This window comes from Notechis scutatus, chromosome 1 (assembly GCF_049901735.1).
Source record: "Notechis scutatus isolate UNSWTSFEM ecotype Mainland chromosome 1, rNotScu1.2, whole genome shotgun sequence".
NCBI classification, from domain to species: domain Eukaryota; kingdom Metazoa; phylum Chordata; class Lepidosauria; order Squamata; family Elapidae; genus Notechis; species Notechis scutatus.
The window spans coordinates 228,559,224-228,576,695 of record NC_142009.1 but is presented as its reverse complement, the minus strand read 5'-3'; the positions used below and the strand labels follow the sequence as shown (position 1 = coordinate 228,576,695).

The following is a 17,472-nucleotide window of genomic DNA, read 5'->3' as shown; positions in this document are numbered from 1 at the left end:
ACGCGCTGGCCATGCCCACCTCCAGTTTAGCGAGGAGAAAAAAGTTGTGATATGTCATGTGATGACAATGTGACTCCGCAAGTTTGACACTCCTGAGCTAGATAGTGTGAAAAAAAGAGGTTGAGGGAAGTTTTTTTTTAATGAGAATTATCTCATAAAATATTTTACTCATATATTTATATTTCCTCAAGTGTAATAATGTTGTGTGAATGCAAAATGTTAGACAATCCTGAATTCTACATCAAAAATGTAATGATGGGAAGTTTTTTATTTGGTCATGCAGATAAGATTATTGATGACTAATCCTCAAAGTTGAATTTCATAGCAACATTTTAATGTTCATCTTTTAAAAAATTGTCGTATGCACACTTTAATTTAGCTTTACAATATTACTCAAGTACTACAAAAGGCACTATGACTACCGTAGTTATTTCATTTGCCTCCGACAAACAAACAGTCCACATCTCCTTATTATGTTTAAAACGCATGGTGTTGGTTCACAGTGAAACATCTATACATCTATGGCCAAATGTAGCTTTATAGACTGAGGTGCTAGGGCTGGTAGCACTGAAAGAAGTAGGCAACTGCCACAAATGTTATGTGCTGGAAGGATGTGACAAGTTCCCAACCATTCCTCCTGAAACCCTTGGCTATTCCTTCCTCTGGGTTATGGCACCCAGCCTGTCCTATAATCCCTCAGCTTTGACAGAATAACTAGTTGCCAGTCCATTTGGCTTCTGTTTAATGGGTGGAAAAGAACTGAATCATTCTTTGAAAGCAAAGTGCTTTGCATTGGTTCTGTATGTTGGATAAGATAAATTAGGTACGACAGGTAATATATAAGGGGTCTTTCTCCCAAAAATAGAATGCAAAATTGGAATTGGAAAAAACAGAGACACAAAGATGCTTGCTCTGAAAATGCAGATTAGCTGAATTTTCTAAGAATTACCAACAATTTTCTAAATAAAGCCTAAATATATGCAAAAAGAAAATGAAGAGAACCCCAAAACTTTCCACTAACTGCAGCAATGCTTCCTTAGTTACTCAGGATACATTCATACCTCCTTGCAATTTACTTGGTTGTATTAAATGGTGCACTTAGAGACATCTTCCATTTAAGAGTTGAAGTGAGTTGGCTGAATTGGCAGAAAATGATATTAGCATGCAATGTGCTACTCCCATTGCTGCTGCCTATCCTACCTTCCATTGCCTATGTTTCAAATTAATTTACCCACTTGACCTTCCCCAAGATAAAGATGACAAAGCTTAATAGGTTTTACATAATTTGAGACTGCCCTTGGGTAGTGGAAAAAGAAACGGGCGGTGGGGGGGGGAATGCAAATTTAACATTGATACAGTTAAATTGGGGACAAGATAAAGGTAAGATCACAGGCATGTGGCAGGAAAAAAATACACTGCCAAAGGATCTAACTGAAGTTGAAATTAAGGCTGAGACAAGGCATATTCTCTTGTGCAAGTTGAGAGAACCATTGACATCTGATCATCTATTATTTAGTACCAACGAGAAGCTGAAAGTGGCTCTCAGGGCAGAGTTAGTGCTTATGTGAACACTCAATAATTGCTCAGATCAACACCATTGTGGTGGCACAGTGGTTAGAATGCAGTATGGCAGACTAATATTCTGCTCCCAGCAATTCAATTCTCATTGGCTCAAGGTTGACTCAGCCTTCCATCCTTCCAAGGTCAGTAAAATGGGGACCCAGATTGTTGGGGGCAATATGGTGACTCTGTAAACCTTTTCAAGAGGGCTGTAAAGCATTGTGAAGTGGTATATAAGTCTAAGTGCTCTTGCTAAGTGCTAGCTGTACAGGGTCTGTTAACTCATAGGAATGGTGGTTAAAAAAAAGCTGTTAAGAAACACTTGTACTTTTCACTGATAGTAGACAATCAACTCTTCATTTTTGTTTGCAGTAGAGTCTTTTTCCACAGTCTGTCTGTGAGATATCTCAGTTCTTAATCTAAGAAACAAGTTTAACTTTTGAGGTCTGTAATTAACTCCTGAATTCTGGTTGGGACACCTTGAGTTTACACTCAAATTATTCGGATTCAACAATATGCTCTTGTGCTTGATAAACCTGCACTGTATGTAGGCTCCATAATTCATAAATAACATGGGCTTACTTGAAGAAGAATGTTCACATCTTAGGAGTTAGTTTGCCAAGGGCACACATGGGGAAGTTTTTATGATACATTCAGCCACAAGATTCATGTTCAAATGTCGCTAAGTGGACATTGGAAAGAGATATTGTTGTCTACATGATACCAACTCTTGAAAATATAGGCAATGTATGATGAAAAAAGAACAGTATGGGAAGGAGCAGCATAAGTCATTTTCTTCATGATTTTCCTTACAAACCACTTTTTAAATCCAATTTTCAGAACCATAATTGCAATGTGAAAGAATATGGCTGTCTTTAAAGAAGCAGATGTATGACAAATAGATCCCAGTCACCGGGATAAGGCTATTAACTTATGTTGTTTCTAAAAGATTCTCAGAGCTATGTCTATTCCAACTGAAACAGCTCATAATTTAAGTTAAGCTTCTACAAGCTGGGTGTTATTCAAGATGCGTGGATGTCTGTTTCAAGAATTCCTTAAAATGCATGGCAATTATTATGTATTCTTAGAGTCTGTCTCTATGAGAATTTCCAGGTTGAGGAAGGCTGGACTGTAGAATTATCCCACAAGACTTGAGTTGTAGAAGATGGTGACTGACATTTATTTTTCTACAATTTATTCAATTAACACAATTGGAATTCGAGAGGATATTTGAAGAGTTCAGTGTGTGTGAACTTTCATATTCAATGAAAGTTCTGCATAAGAATTCAGAACCCAGTTTGCACTCTACCTTATTCAACTCATTTTTACCAGTTTTGCCAGCTGCAAATGTCAGAGAATTGCAGGTTAACATACCATAAATAATCATATGATTTTCTTATCACCAGCTGGACTTCTAAAAATACTTTTTAGATCATCCTCCCCACTAACCTTTGTGAAGATGAAATTACAAACTGAAAGGCACCTTGATGTTTGTTATTTGAACAATTTTAGATTAGCTTGGACAGAAATCAAGCAAGCTCAAGGAGTGGTGGAATCTACTTTTTTGACCATGACTGTATAAAATTACAAGACATAAAATGATGTTTTCCTCTTTGGCCAGTAGATATGTACTGTGTTCAATACTGAGAATAGGAAACAGTTATTAGAAGTTAAATAATGACATTTCTTTTTTTTCCATCTCTATTTGCTTGATAATTAGAATATAAAAGTTAACACCAATACAGATTGCTCTGCGACTGGGATTCTTAAAACATAACCTGAACATTTTTTGTGCGGTTCATGATAAGTCAACACAGGCAAGTTACACAGAGCTTGAGAACAATTCACATGATATAATTTTATCTTACAAATGAACATCTATATAATTTTAGCCCTGTACCAACTGGTTTCCAGGTATTTCTGAAAGCCTCATAAAAACAAACATTTAGAGTTGCTTGACAATTAGTTGTTCTTCTGTCCAATCCTTTCATCACAGTGTTATATTTTCCCCCCAAATTACTCTGTGATGTGTCAAGATGTGATTTTTGAACATCTTTATTTGTAGGTTTCCTGAATGATGATCATGTCAGGGACAATTTGGCATCTGGGGATGAAAACTGTAATGGTTCCTTAACAGCAATAGCAACAGCAACAAATATAAATAATTAACAATTTTATTTTCTGCCAGATGCAAGCTGCTTCATTTTGACTAATGGCAGAGTTGGCTCTTTATGTGAGATCTCAGATCTTCATGCGTCTCACCTGGTAGATCTCACTATGAAATGACCAGGATAAAAAAACCTCAAGTACATAAAAGAAGAAGGAAAGGACTGGTGTCCTTTGAATGACAACTTCACTCACCACCTTCTTGATTTTAGTGGGAGTAATTGAGGACAATGGGATTTTACTATCCTTTCTCTCTCCCAAGTTCCTCTCCCCCAATAGCAGCATTCAGTATCTTGTTTGGTCCTATACCTATGCAAAAAATTAAAAAAGTTGAAATATATTAACTATAATCAGAAGACACACATTTCTATGAGATAGTTATAGGCTTTATAAGGTGCTTCCTGTGGCAGGAATATTAACTATAGTTACAGTCTAATATGCCTGCTTGACATCTGAATCTTCATGTGCACCATTAGCACTGTAGATCTAGATGCAGAAATTATGTTATCAATCAATGTTCTTGGTGGTGTTCATCTGATTTTTACACTTATTTTTAGGAACTGGGTTTGTGAACTATGTAAATAAGTAGTTGAAATAATGAAGTATTCAGTTCTGTTCCCTCCCCTGATTTTGTAGCTTAAAAAATTAATTCTCTCCATTTGTTCTAATTATTCTATTATGGACACTTCCATAATAATTTCTTCCTGTACTTAGGGATTTTTCATGTTGTGAAAATAAAGACAATACATGTTCTTATGAAAGATGCTGAATGTGTTGGGATAGCAAAGGGATGTAGCAATGAGACAGAGTTGTCAACATCATCCTTATATCTTAAATGCACATTATTTTTCAATGCAGTTCAGTGAGATCTGGAGAAATAATCTTTGTAACACTAAGCGTGGCTTCCTTCAAATCTCCCACATGTCCCTTGGAATTCTGACTTTTAGCACCATCTAGTGCTAGTCATACATTGGCACCATGTCACTATGCATAAATTTGCTACACTATGTATTTAAATTTGATACAATTCTTCATTACTAAGATTCCCTAAAGGAGAACATTTAGCATCCCCATTCTTTAGAGAAATCCAGTTAAGTGGATATAAAAACTGACTGGTGCAGATATAGTTTGAAAAATATTGAAAAACAAACAAAGCAGTCAATATATTGAGAAAATTGCTAGATTATGATGATTCTCTAAAATGTCTACAGGAGAAACATCGTATACTTCTTAACCTCCCACAAACATTATTTCCAACAAGTACCCACATTCCCCCCCTTCCCCCCTCTTTTCAGGCTAGTCCATTCCACCCAACCCAAAACACAATCATCCTCCAATGTTCACCTCAATGTCCACACCTATCAAAACAATACTTTTGGAACCAACCAACCAACTTTCTATCTATTTTTTTTATGAGCAATACATTAAAGCCTTATTCTATAATGGTACTTATTTTAATTATTTCAGGTTTTACACTCCTGTAATGCAGTATAGTAATTCTCTGCATAACTGCCATATTTGAAGTTCAGGTCAAGAACTCTCTTGGCAGGCCATTCTAGCCAACATCTGTTCGGTTAGCATGAGGCTTGTCATAAAACCAACAGACATTTGTGTAAATTGTAGCACCATCTATACTAAAATAATTAGCAACTGGGATGAAAAATAGTCTATTTGCCCTTCTTTTTTTGTCTCCAAAATATTTTTGAGGTGGGGGAGTTACTGATAAAACTGCAAGTTCTGAATGTATAAATATGTCCCAAGGATGGCCACTGGAACTTGTGGAAGAAGCTCAAAGGATAATGCTTTCATGCTTGAGAATGAACCTTCTTCAAACAACTTTCCTTGATGTAGTTATGGGATGGAATGATCTGGAGGGCAGAATTCTTCAGGCTTCCCAAAAGGAAAGTCTTGGGGTTTTTTTTCCTCATCGGTCAATAGTCATATGGATATGTATTGCAAGTGGATCTTTGAGCGATTATATACTCCACTTATGCAATTTAGAGAATATGCAACAAGCACATAGGAAAAAAAGGGTGTAAGTATGTATTAAGCAGGAGCAAAGAAGAAAAAGCGAAGGATGAAGGGTGGTCTGAGCATGTGTTTTTCTCATTTTTCAGGACTTGTCTGGCTGTTTCCAGCACAAACAGAATTGTACAAGGCACACTTCAGTCTTCCCTATCCCTACAGGCCCTGTCTCCAAACAAGCAGATAGATAGATGGATGGCAGCCTGATGCTGCCTGCAGGTGAGGAGGAAGGCTCAGGAAAACATTATATTGGGGGAAAAGACAAGTGTCCTCATTTTCCCTGAGCATGACAGTCCTTGCCCCCTCTCCCTTCCTTGGCTGTGAGTGACGCAGGAGCAGGAAGGATCAGGCCAGCTGACTACATCTCCTCATCCTCACTTGCCTTGCTCCAACGGTGGCAGCAATTGGCAGTGATGCCCAGCAGGAAGTTGGTAGCAACAGAAGCAATGGAAACCACAAAGCCTACAAAGGCAATGAAGAGATAATCATCCAGGCTCAAGGTCAAGTGGCAAGCCTTGAAGCTCTCCTCTGTCAGGGAAAACAAAGAAGCACCCTCCATTTCGGGTGGCTCCCGGCACTCTGCCAGTTGGGTATCTGAAAACAAGAATAATCTGGTAAGTAATAATCTTGCCCATGTCTGTAGCAAGACTTGATTTCCCCATCTCACCCCTTTTGCTAGTCATTTCTCTCAGAACATATCAGAAATTCCTAAGTTGACTGAGGGATGGAAAAAAATAGTACTTCTATTAGGTTAGTCTTAACTCTGATTTGATATTAAATAAAAGCAAACAATGCATTTTGAAGGAGGGAGGAACATTCCCCAGACCCAAGCCACTGCGACTTTCATTTTCCAGAGCAGATTTTGAAAGCATCTGGGGGTTTCAGAGGAAGGGGCACAAGGGAAAGTCTTGCTGCATGAGTGAATGTCTATTCAAATGTTGGATAGTATCCAATGCATAGAAGCTTACATAAAGATCTCCTAAATAAGCGATTGCTGGGATATCAATTAATGAACTGCATTTTTATACTTGCTCCTCTAAGAGCTGAATCTCTGAATAATTCCCCAAACAGAACTACCAACAGCGAAGTAAAAAGCATAATAACAAATACAAATAAAACATTACTTTCCACAATATATTCTAGTTTTGGGTTTCAGAACTATTCCAGCCATTTCAGAACTATTCCAGGCCAAGCTTCACCATTCTTCCATTATTGCTCATAATTAATTTTCAATCACTGGCCTCACTCAACCACTTTTTCTTTTTTTATAAACCTATAATGGCAAGAACTACTTTACACATTCAGTGGAATCACACTCTGCAGCTGTTTTTGGATTAAACACTTCAGAGTGCAGAGTTCATGTGATTTCTGGGTGCCTCCTCACCACCAATTTCTTTATTTATTAAAAACATGTTAGTTTATTGAAAAAAATTAGTGTGACAGGTAGAAATACTCAAAGTTAGTAATTTTTGCTAAGTTTAAAGCTGCTTTGAATGGATGGGTGAAGACCGGTTGATATGACGCATTCATATCTTCAAGCCCACTCTACATTCTTAATGAAAATTAAGTGCTATTGAATTTATTCTAATTCCTGATGACTGTACAGGTAAAAGTCACCATTGGACCTGTCCTTAATAATAACTGACAGATACACATGATTTCATTGCAGTCTTCTATCAACTGCTTCTAAAAATACTGGGTTCTGTACAGATCTTGGATAATGCTGTAAAGAGTAACTAGGTAGTAAATAGCAGGTGTACTAATGAAAATCCCCTAGAAAGCCCACCTTTTCTGCTTGGCGACATTTCCATTAAAAAAACAACAACACCTAGCCTTGCCGACCCAAGTGATTAAGGAGACCAAATCAATTTCACCTGCATTTCCTTGCTTCCAAATGCTGGATAACACCCTCTCCTTCATTATCTAGTCTACTCACATTTGAGATAGATGCAAATTTTTAAAAATACACATAGACTCAGTGGCATAAGGGCACTGAAGGAGAGGAAGGTGCTGTTAAATAAAGCAGGGCTGCTTTCTGCTGTCATTGCCTGAGCAGGATTTCCTGTCCTCAGGCCCTCAGGTTTGCAGCTTGAGAGATAAGCAAGAAGGTTAGAAAAAGACTAGTGTCAGGACAAAAGAAACTGCAAAGAATGGGAGAGGATGCTGATTTATTATTATGCAAGCTGGGGATCTTCCACCACAAGGGCACAGAAAGGGCAGAGAAGCAAGGTGGTATGTCTGCAGAGCCCTTTCTCGTGCATCGTACTTCTCATCCAGTTCTGACAATGCTTTACTTTGGAAGGACATCATCCAATCTCTGAGTGCTTCCAAAAGAGGTTTTGATTCATAGTGTGATAGTATCTGAAACACTCCTGAAATAGTGACTGCAATGAGCGCCCACAATGTCACAATAAACATCGCCGCTGTTGTCCATGTTTTCACTTTTTTTTTTTGCTTAAAAAAAGTGCCTCTCTCTGTTTCCCCCTTCTTCTCTTCCTCTTTTTCAAAGTTTCCCTCCAGGGGTTCTGTTGCCCAGGGGCGGAGGGCAGTCATCTGCAGCCTCCAGTTATGTGGCCATTTAGGTCTTGGTAATTGACAGAAATGAAGAACTTGTGGCTAGTAAATCTCTATTCATAAAGTCCTGGAGGGTAAGGATAGACAGCTCATGTGCCCGGGTTGTGCTCCCTCGAAGAAGAGAATCGTGTCTCTGCCATAATTGGAAGATTAAGAGTAGCAGTGGTGAATTTCAGGAAGTACTTACTGACATTCCTACCCACCCTGTCCTTTGGAAGTGACCTTTGCACTGTCCACTTGCTCTGCTGCTTTGTTCTGGCCCCAATACAAATCATCAGGGTGGGTAGGAATGTTGGAAAGCCATACATGGGATCGTCTCACTCTGGTGCTTTATCCTAAGAACGAGGCTTGAACTGATGGACTCCCTGCATGTCTGCTGGCCATCTGGATGGACTTTCTTCACAGTCAGCATTTGGGTGAGACAATGTGTGCAGTGACTCTCTGCGCTTCAGCAGAGGCAGATACTATGTTGATAGCCAGCATTAGAACAATGCTTTGCTTTGAGGAAGGGTCACAGAGAGGTGACAGAAGAAGCAATAGGAACCACCATACTGGTTTTCAGCCTAATACACTTTGATTTTTTTTCAAAGCACCTCTTGAACCTTTGCACCCAAATCTGGCCTATAAACAAAACATAAATATGTGGATAAACTGCCTGCCCCACTTCCCAATCTTAGTAGCATTCACAAAAAGACATCTATAAAGTATGACCAATAGAGCAACTCGCTGAAACAGGAATCATCTTGCTAATATGACCCAAACTCAAGGAGATGCTATTTGTTGCCTGCTTTGTTCCTAATTTCACCCCAATGTTCAGGTTTTGAAAACAGCCTCCCTCAAACATTACCCACCCCAGGAATCTAGGCATGCAATTTCAAGTAAGGATATGGGGTTCTTCTCCTCCCCACATCCCAGGATTCCAAAACACCCAGGGAATTCCCAGTCATCCTTATTATATCTGAGGAAGTTGCTTATAATCTACTTTCCTTGCCTTGCTGAGGGGATCAGCCAGTTGATGGAAAGTTGGAGTTGTTTTTAAAGGTATAACACATAGTGAGCCTTGGTTGCCACTTGGAATAAAAGGCTGCCTGAGCTTTTGATCAGATTGCACCTGTGCAGCCTCTCTTCCTTTTTTTAAATAGTAATTTTATTAAGAATTATAATTACAATAAAATTAAGACAAAAGAAAAAGAAATATAAAAGGAAGTGGCTTTCCTTTTTTATTATCTTCTCTTAAAATACCAGCTTATCTATAAACAAATCTGTAGGTCCTTGTCATTTCAATCCTGATATTGGCAAAAGTCTAATAACAGTTAGCAAACAATACATCTATTTTAACCTTGATTAAATAAACTGACTTTATATTCCTTCCATTTAATTCTTTAGTCCCTTTGAACAATGTTGTAGAACTTGATTTCTTTTCGTGTTTTTTTGTCCCCCCCAAAAATCAAACTTTAACAAAACTCTTTTGTAGAGTCAATGTGGGAAAACCATCTAATTCACCCTGTTAGTCTGCTATTTGTGAATCCCATTTAATTATTAAGAGATCAACTGATTTCTTTTATATGTACTGTGTAACATCTTTTTCCGTGCCTGGAAAAAGTATAGTCTGTCATTTTTAAATTCACTTTCAAATCAAATCTCAATCCTATGAAATAGAATTTTTTCCTTACTCCATAATATGTTTTAGACCAGGGATGTCCAACCTTTCACCTTCCCTGGGCCACATTAGAAGACGAAAATTTGGTTTGAGCCACACATATAATAAATTATGATAAAATAATTATATTATAAAATTATATAATAAATTATAAATTATTTTTATTATTTATTATTAATTATTTATTAAAATTATTTATTTTTTATTAATTTTCCGGCCAAATTTTGCGGGGGGGGGGGTGCGGCGGGGGCAGAAGCGGCGGCGGTGGGGGCAGAAGCGGCGGCGGCGTGGGCGGCGGTGGGGCAGAAGCGGCGGCAGCGGCGGCAGGGGCAGAAGCAGCAAAGGCGGCGCCTGCCTTTTCTGTTGCTGCTTGGCGTGGCGCTCGCCTCACCCCGCCTCGCGCCTGCCTCTCCTCCTCGCTGGCTCTTGCCAGAAAGTTGGGGTGGGCACTGGGCCGCATTACGAGGCAACCTGGGCCGCATGCGGCCCGTGGGCCGCGGGTTGGACAAGCCTGTTTTAGACCCTATCTATTGAGGCAGACACTATTAAAATTAACTTCTGAGACCATTGTTCAAAAATATCCTTCAAAGTATCCAATGTTAAACTATTTTGCTACATTGTATAATTATAAGTCAAATTTGAGTGGTCTTCTTAAAGTGTAATCTTCAGTTTCTTCTAGTTCACTCCAATGTCCAATTTTTAAAGTGTTATCTTACTATTTATTTATTTTTAAATAAAAACAAAAACATTTTCCCATTGAAAGGATTTTTTTTATAATTAATTCTAAAATTTTACTTCAAATTTAGCTGGACCCTTAGTCTATTTCTAATTTTCTAAAATTGAAGTTTTAATCACCCTTTTGCTATTTATTAAAAAAAAAACCACCAGTTCTTAAATTTGTAGTTAAAACTTCTTTCACTAAGGATTGTAGGAAATTCACCCAGTGCTGTAAAACCTGTTGATCCAAAGATTCCTACTAGCTGAAAACCAGTTAACAAGCAGTTTCTAAAAGTTCTGCAAGTTCTGCCTGAAAGAATGCAACATTTGCTTACTTCTTTTCTAATTAGAAAATTAATTTTCTAATTCTAATTAGAAAAGTAGTAAGCATAAGCAAATGTGTCCTTTCAGGCAACAACATACCAAGATACCTGTTTCTTTGTCCCAGAGTACTAAATCCTTGTGGTCTGCAGGTTTTGCAGTGTTTCCTAATGAAGAGCAATTGTCTGGATCACTTATTGGTGATTTCAATATCTGTCCTTGTCTGGAGAGAAATGATTGAAGAGCCAGTCTACTTGTCAACTTTTCATTCCATCAAGCTCCAAGACAGCTTTTTGTGGAGCTGTGTTCAATTCTGTCTTCAGTTCTGCCACCTTTACTGAGACAAGGTAGATCCCAATAGCAGGTCTAATTTATCCTCTGTTGGGTTCATTCTCTGTTGATCTCCAGAAGCTCTCTAGATATCTTATAGCTCATTTCATTTCCCTCTGCTCCATAGTAAACCAGGGAAAGCCTTGGGATCCACAAGGGAAGAGAGGCTACACAAAAGTCTTCCAGGTAAGAAATGATTTCTTAAAGGTGCATGTACTTTTCTGCCCACATCTACAAAGAGTGGTCTGGCAGCCCTGTTTCAAGATATTCAAGTTATAGAGAATGCATCTTTGAGAGAAGGGATGGACCCACTGAAGAAAATAATGATCTGCTCCTTAAAACACCATTGCTAGATGTCCAATTGGGGACACTTTTTAGTAAAGGTTGTAAAGAAGGAGGTCATGTTGCAGTTTCACAGAATCCTGGAGGAAATGAATTATCTGGACTTGTTTTAGTTGCATTTCATGTCTAGGCATGGAACCAAAACAGTACTGGTTATGCTTGTGGATGATCTCTGGTTGGAATGGGATGGGAGCTGTGTATACATCCTGGCTCTTTTTGATTGCTCAGCAGCTTTCAGTATCATCCATCATGATATCCTTCTGGACTGACTTTGGGATTAGGAATTTGAGGCACAGGCTTATGCTGGTTTTCCTTCTTCCTCTGGGGTCAGTTCCAGTTAGCACTGACAATGGGGAGAGAGATTAAGCCCATATCACCAGTTCACATCTTGATGCTCATCCCACTCCTATTTAGCATCTCTAAGAACTGTTGGGTGAAGTTAATAAACAGCACAAGGGTCATCACTCTTCTGGCTTGGATGTGTTTGTGTGTGTGTATTTTTTTTTTTTTGATGAGTGAGTTATTGCTTATTCTTGGGTGCAGTCACCTGTGTAAGATTGGCAGCCATATAAATCATATAAGTAAATTATTTCTGCTGTGGGCCAGCCAAATGACACGATAAGCACGATCTATCTTTGTGTCTGAAGGCTGTGGAAGCATGGCAAAGAACAGACTTTGGTTTAACCCAAACATGATTGAGGGTTTCAGAGCTCATTGACTCAATGATTTTTCATCCCTTCTGGATGGTATTGCTGCAGAAAGAACTGGTAAACACTTTTTTTTGGGGGGAGGGGGGTCCTCCTAGATTCATGGCCCCTATTCAAAGAGCAGGTGACAGCCCATGGGCAGGAGGGTTGTTGTTTAACTTGGTGTGGTGTACCCTTTCCTCAATCAGATGGTAGCATACATTGTGTCTCATGCTTTGATTAACTTCCAAGGGAATTACTGCAATGTGCTATTGAAGACTATCTGGAAGCTACAAGTGGTCCAGAATGTGGTATTATGAACAATTAAGGATCTGGCTTGGTACACCCCTGTCCCCAATAAGCTTCTGAATGTTGCCTAAGTGGTTGGTTGTCTCTTTTATGCACATATATAGTCTAGAATATTCGCAGTCTCTCTCTCTCTCTCTCTCTCTCTGTGTGTGTGTGTGTGTGTGTGTCTCTGTCTCTCTGTCTCTGTCTCTCTCTCTCCTCCCTCCCCCCTCTCTCTTATTACTTGCTCCATCAGATCTGGCAGAAGGTACATATGCCAGGTCCTGTCAATTAAAGAATGTTACTTGGCAGACTCAGACTGGCAGGCTTTTCTGTATCAGAAACCCATTTCTCTTGAGATTAGATTAATCTCATACCAGTTGGCCTTTTATAAAGCTTCTAAGTACTTGATTTTTTTTTCTGAGATGGGAGGTGATTGAATCTAAAAGTGAATGAATTTGTTGCTAACAAATTAACTGACAAACTTAGTTTATCCCTCTTTCACTTTCTTATGTATTTTTTCTATTGCATTTGTTTATTTCATTGATATTTTAATTGTTAGAGACCCAGAACTGCCAGTTATATAAATTTAAGAAAAGAAATAGACCAATAAAATAATTCATGCTAAGAATAAAAATAAATGTCAATATGTTTGTGTGTGTATCATTTGACATTGCTTTTTATTATTAGCCTGAGTTGTTTTATTCAGTACATATATTATGATAACTATGTTATAATATAATGTATACATTAAATGTACACCTGAAATATTTATTTATCAGTATAACATATACGCACATGTAATGTTGATTATTTAGAGACAGTTTGAAGTTCCGAAAATACACACACACACACACCCCCTATATACATTTTTGAAACGCTTGACATTTCACCTGAATTAAAATCCCATTACCTCATATTATCTTTGAGACAAAATAATGTTTCTCTTACACTTCAGATGAAACTTTAATACTCTGCCTAAAAGATCTTTCAGAGAAGGCATGCTGCGGATACCATCCGCTAGGATCTACATGTGATAGGTCCTAGGAGACATATTCTCCCTGCCATGGCGTCTGCTTTGTGGAACATTCCCTCCCTTCCTCCCCTCCTCCCAAATTAGATTAGCTCTGTCTCTAAGACATGCTTAGATGGCTCCATTGCTGAGCTGGCTATTTTTGTTCCCTAGAGCTTGTATGTCTGTCTTTAATAATATTTACTGTTTAGGTGATTTTTATATATATGTTTATATCTATGGGGTTTTTATATGTGGTTTTATATGTGGTTTGTTGTATGCTGCCCAGAGTTGTCTTTGATAAGATAGGTGACTATACAAACTTGATTAACAAATGAATAGACTTCACAGCAAGATAAGTGACGCAATAAGACATAAATCTAAGAACTGGACAATCACTTAATTTCACCTACCTGACATACATCTCTGGATCCTATTTCTCAACCACTTCAGCAGTGGCTCCATGGTACAACCGCATATCCAGGGATTGCCTCCAATTTGAAGAGTCACCAGGCCTGTGAGACCTTCTAAGGCTTCAAGGCTAAGGAAAGACAGAGCCCCATAGCTGAGATCAAGTGCACGTAGTTGGGCCAAGCCTCGGAAAGCTTGGGGGTCTATCTTCTTCAGCCAAGGGTTGTGGCTTAAGTCAACATGTACCAGGCTGTAGGCTTCCTGAAACATATCAGCCACCACCTGAGTCAAGTTATTGTAGCTCAAGTCCAAGTGGGAAAGATGCTTAGACGTCAAAAAGAGTCCAACTGGTAGTTCAACAAGGGAGTTGTTCCTCAAATCCAATACTCTCAATTCCAAGTAGCAGGTCAAGTATCCAGGAGGGATGCTTGTGAGGTGGTTGTGAGCCAAGCTTAGGTTTCTGGTGTCCAATGGAAGATCTGGTGGGACTGAAAACAGCCGTAGTCCACTGCAATCCACGGCCTGGCTGCGGCATGTGCACAGAACTGGGCAACCAGTGACAGCACTGGCAAAGACTACTACCACTGCTACAAGGAAAGGGCTTAATATCATGGCAGGAGAGCAATGGGGTACAAACTGCTCTCCTCCCAGCTGGACACAGTCTGCACTCATTTTGGCAAGGTGGAAGCTACATGGCAAAGAGAGGCCAATCAAGAAGGGGCAACAATGGGTGGAGACACACTCCAGCCAACGGGAATCACTGACAAAAAACTGCTACATTATGGCTGGAGAAATGTGGAACATTGAAGCCAAGTTTGTCAGATCTTGAGGCACTTACAGGACCATAAAAGAGTTCTAACTAAGTGAGAAGCTGACAAGTTTTGTTAGCTTGTTTAGCTTCCTGAATAACTTTTTTTTTCTGTAGGAAGTAGAAGTGAGTAATCTACCTGCATACATGCACATGTAATTTCTATGGAGAAGTTAAAAGATTATAATAAAAATGTAAACAAAGCTGATAACTTTTATTCAGGATCTGGATAAAATCTAGCTGATCACTAGATTTCTTGATCTTGAATTAAGATACAATGTGCTCCTTTTTAAAGTGTGTTTTATTTTGTGTTGGTGTGCTAGAAACATAATTTGCTGATGCCTTGCAGAAGTTTCTCATTGCACTAGAAAAATATAATCAGGTCACTGCTTTTTGCAATCTCAGTAATTCTACCTGCAGTTCTACCAGACTGGAAGGAACTTCTCCTGGAATCATTCAGGTATTATTAAAATAAATGAAACAGCTGTCTTTGATTGTTCCCCTTTCTGCTTCCCAGAAAGCTACTGTCTAGAGAAGATCCCCTTGATAAGCTGCTGCTAAACTGGATCAAGTGAGTCCCTCTTGGAAAGGTCAGGAGAAACTAAGGCTGGAGATGAGGAGCCTTTTAAAAGCAGTCCAAAATATTACTTGTCTGGGAAGATGGTTAGCCATTATCTTTCATTTTAGGAGCAGATCCCCCCCTCCAGAACTAGAGCCGCTGAAATGGGTGCATGAATCCATGTTGCGCCTAACTTGAAAAACTAAGCTGGAAGCTGTATGCTAAGAACAATCATGTTTTCAGGGTCCAAATATAAAGGTCAGGAGAAGGAGTGTAATGCTGTCCTTGAAGCTTGGTCTTCTTTCCCAGATTAAAGTTCTTCCAGGACAACCTGTCAATGAAATATAATGAAAGATCAAAGTGGGGAGTGGGGATCATATACCCCTTGTGCATTCAACATAGCTCTCCTTTTGCCATCTGTTTTTATTGTAATACACACCCCACTTTCTTCCCAAATCACTGCCAAAGCCCCTATTCTTTGTCCTCTATTATAAACATTATCCTAGGAACTCCACACAATTTTTTTTCAATGTACAGTTGTTATTGCATTTACTGTAGCACTGGACTGAGAAGTGTGGGAAGAAGAAAGAAGGCTGAGGTACTGTTTGTTTGGCCAAAGAATGAATTTATCTCCAAGGAAGTAAATATATTCAGCTTTGACTGAGAGGGAGGAAAAGCATTGTAGTTCAGCATGAAGCCAGCTGAATTAAATTCCTCATCCATTACTTGCTCCACACATTTGGAAGGCATTAGGTTGAAGAAAGCTACCTTAAACTATTCAGTTATCCACCTCTCTTTTACTTTACAAGTCTATTATAAATGACCTGAGATGCCCTTTATGACTGTGGGAAGGCAGACATCAACTTGTATCAATAAAAGATCAATCATTCCAAAAAAGAGAGAAATGGGAAGGAGTCTAGGTGAGAAGGTGTCCGGAAATAACACCAAATTTCACTAGAAAAGGGAGTACCTAGTTCTAAGACAAACTATCTGGTAGTTAATCCCCCTTGAACATGGAGGATTTACTCAAAGGTAAAGTTTATGAGAATATACAGGCCATGCTGGAAGATAAAAGGAAAGTGGAATCACTAGGCTGGCTGGAAGACATCTGACTTGGGTTGTTCATCTGCTGCTTTGTTTAGTGTTTTCTTCCCAAACATACCACAAATCAGCATTTGATCAACCCGATTGAGGGATGGCATGTAAAAGCAAGTGAATGCGAGAGTGAATGGGAATTAATTATTGAAACTCTTTAAATACACAAATATCTTCTATTCCTTTTCATATCTATTATTATACAAGAACCCAAACCTTTTGAACTTGATCCCCAAGTGTGAGCGCCCCTACTTGAAAGTAGAAAGTAAGGGAGTTCAACCAACATTTTTGTAACAGGACCTGGGATTGCATTCAACCTTGTGTCTGCATCTCTGCTAAAATAACACCCAGTTACTTCCTACAGTTCCGGGCCCAGCTGAAGGGCACCACTCACCCATAAGGTCTGCTGAAGCTTCTCCTCCTGCAGCTCTGAAGCAGTTTTGAGAGTTACTCCATACAAAGAGAAAATCTGGTTTCTACTTTGCCATTAAAAGACTGGTGCTGTGCTTCGGAATCGCTAGGTCTCTTTCCACCCTTGGTGCACCCTTGGTGCAGGAGTTCTTGTACCATATTTTCACTCTTCCTTTTCCTTGCCGATGCTATCTCCTTCCATGGTCATCTTTTCCTTGCATAGCCCCCACCCTCCTTTTCCCATTTATCCTTATCTTTTGAAGAACAAACAAGTCACATAATTTACCCCAGAACTCTGCTGAGCTGACATCCCCACATGCTTGTTTTAAACTAGCCTTTCTTTTCATATCTTTGCCCTTACTCTCCTCCCTGGACCCTCAGGAGATGCAATCTCCTCATCTTCTAAGACACACCCTGTTCACATTTCTGAACCCAGAAATCTTACTTTCCTTAACCAGATGTTGTATGGTACCAAGCATGCAGCCCCGTTTTCCTTCTCCACATCCC

At 39.1% G+C, this 17,472-nt stretch overlaps 1 protein-coding gene across 4 annotated transcripts in view; it reads right to left on the bottom strand.

Annotated features, from left to right (window-relative positions):
* Positions 1-306: 306 nt before the first annotated feature.
* Positions 307-17,472, bottom strand: part of LRRC55 (leucine rich repeat containing 55) — a 28,357-nt gene continuing 11,191 nt past the window's right edge. For 2 of the 4 annotated variants that reach the window (XM_087950489.1, XM_026683801.2), the window contains exons 2-3: positions 14,095-15,790; positions 307-6,345 (exon numbers count right to left, since the gene is read on the bottom strand). In XM_087950489.1, the coding sequence (XP_087806615.1) occupies positions 6,110-6,345; positions 14,095-14,764 (906 nt within the window). In that variant the 5' untranslated portion in view covers positions 14,765-15,790 and the 3' untranslated portion in view covers positions 307-6,109. Of the gene's footprint in view, positions 6,346-6,922; positions 8,947-14,094; positions 15,791-16,948; positions 17,463-17,472 lie in introns of those variants that run through there. The other 2 variants (XM_087950490.1, XM_087950491.1) reach the window with 2 other exon arrangements.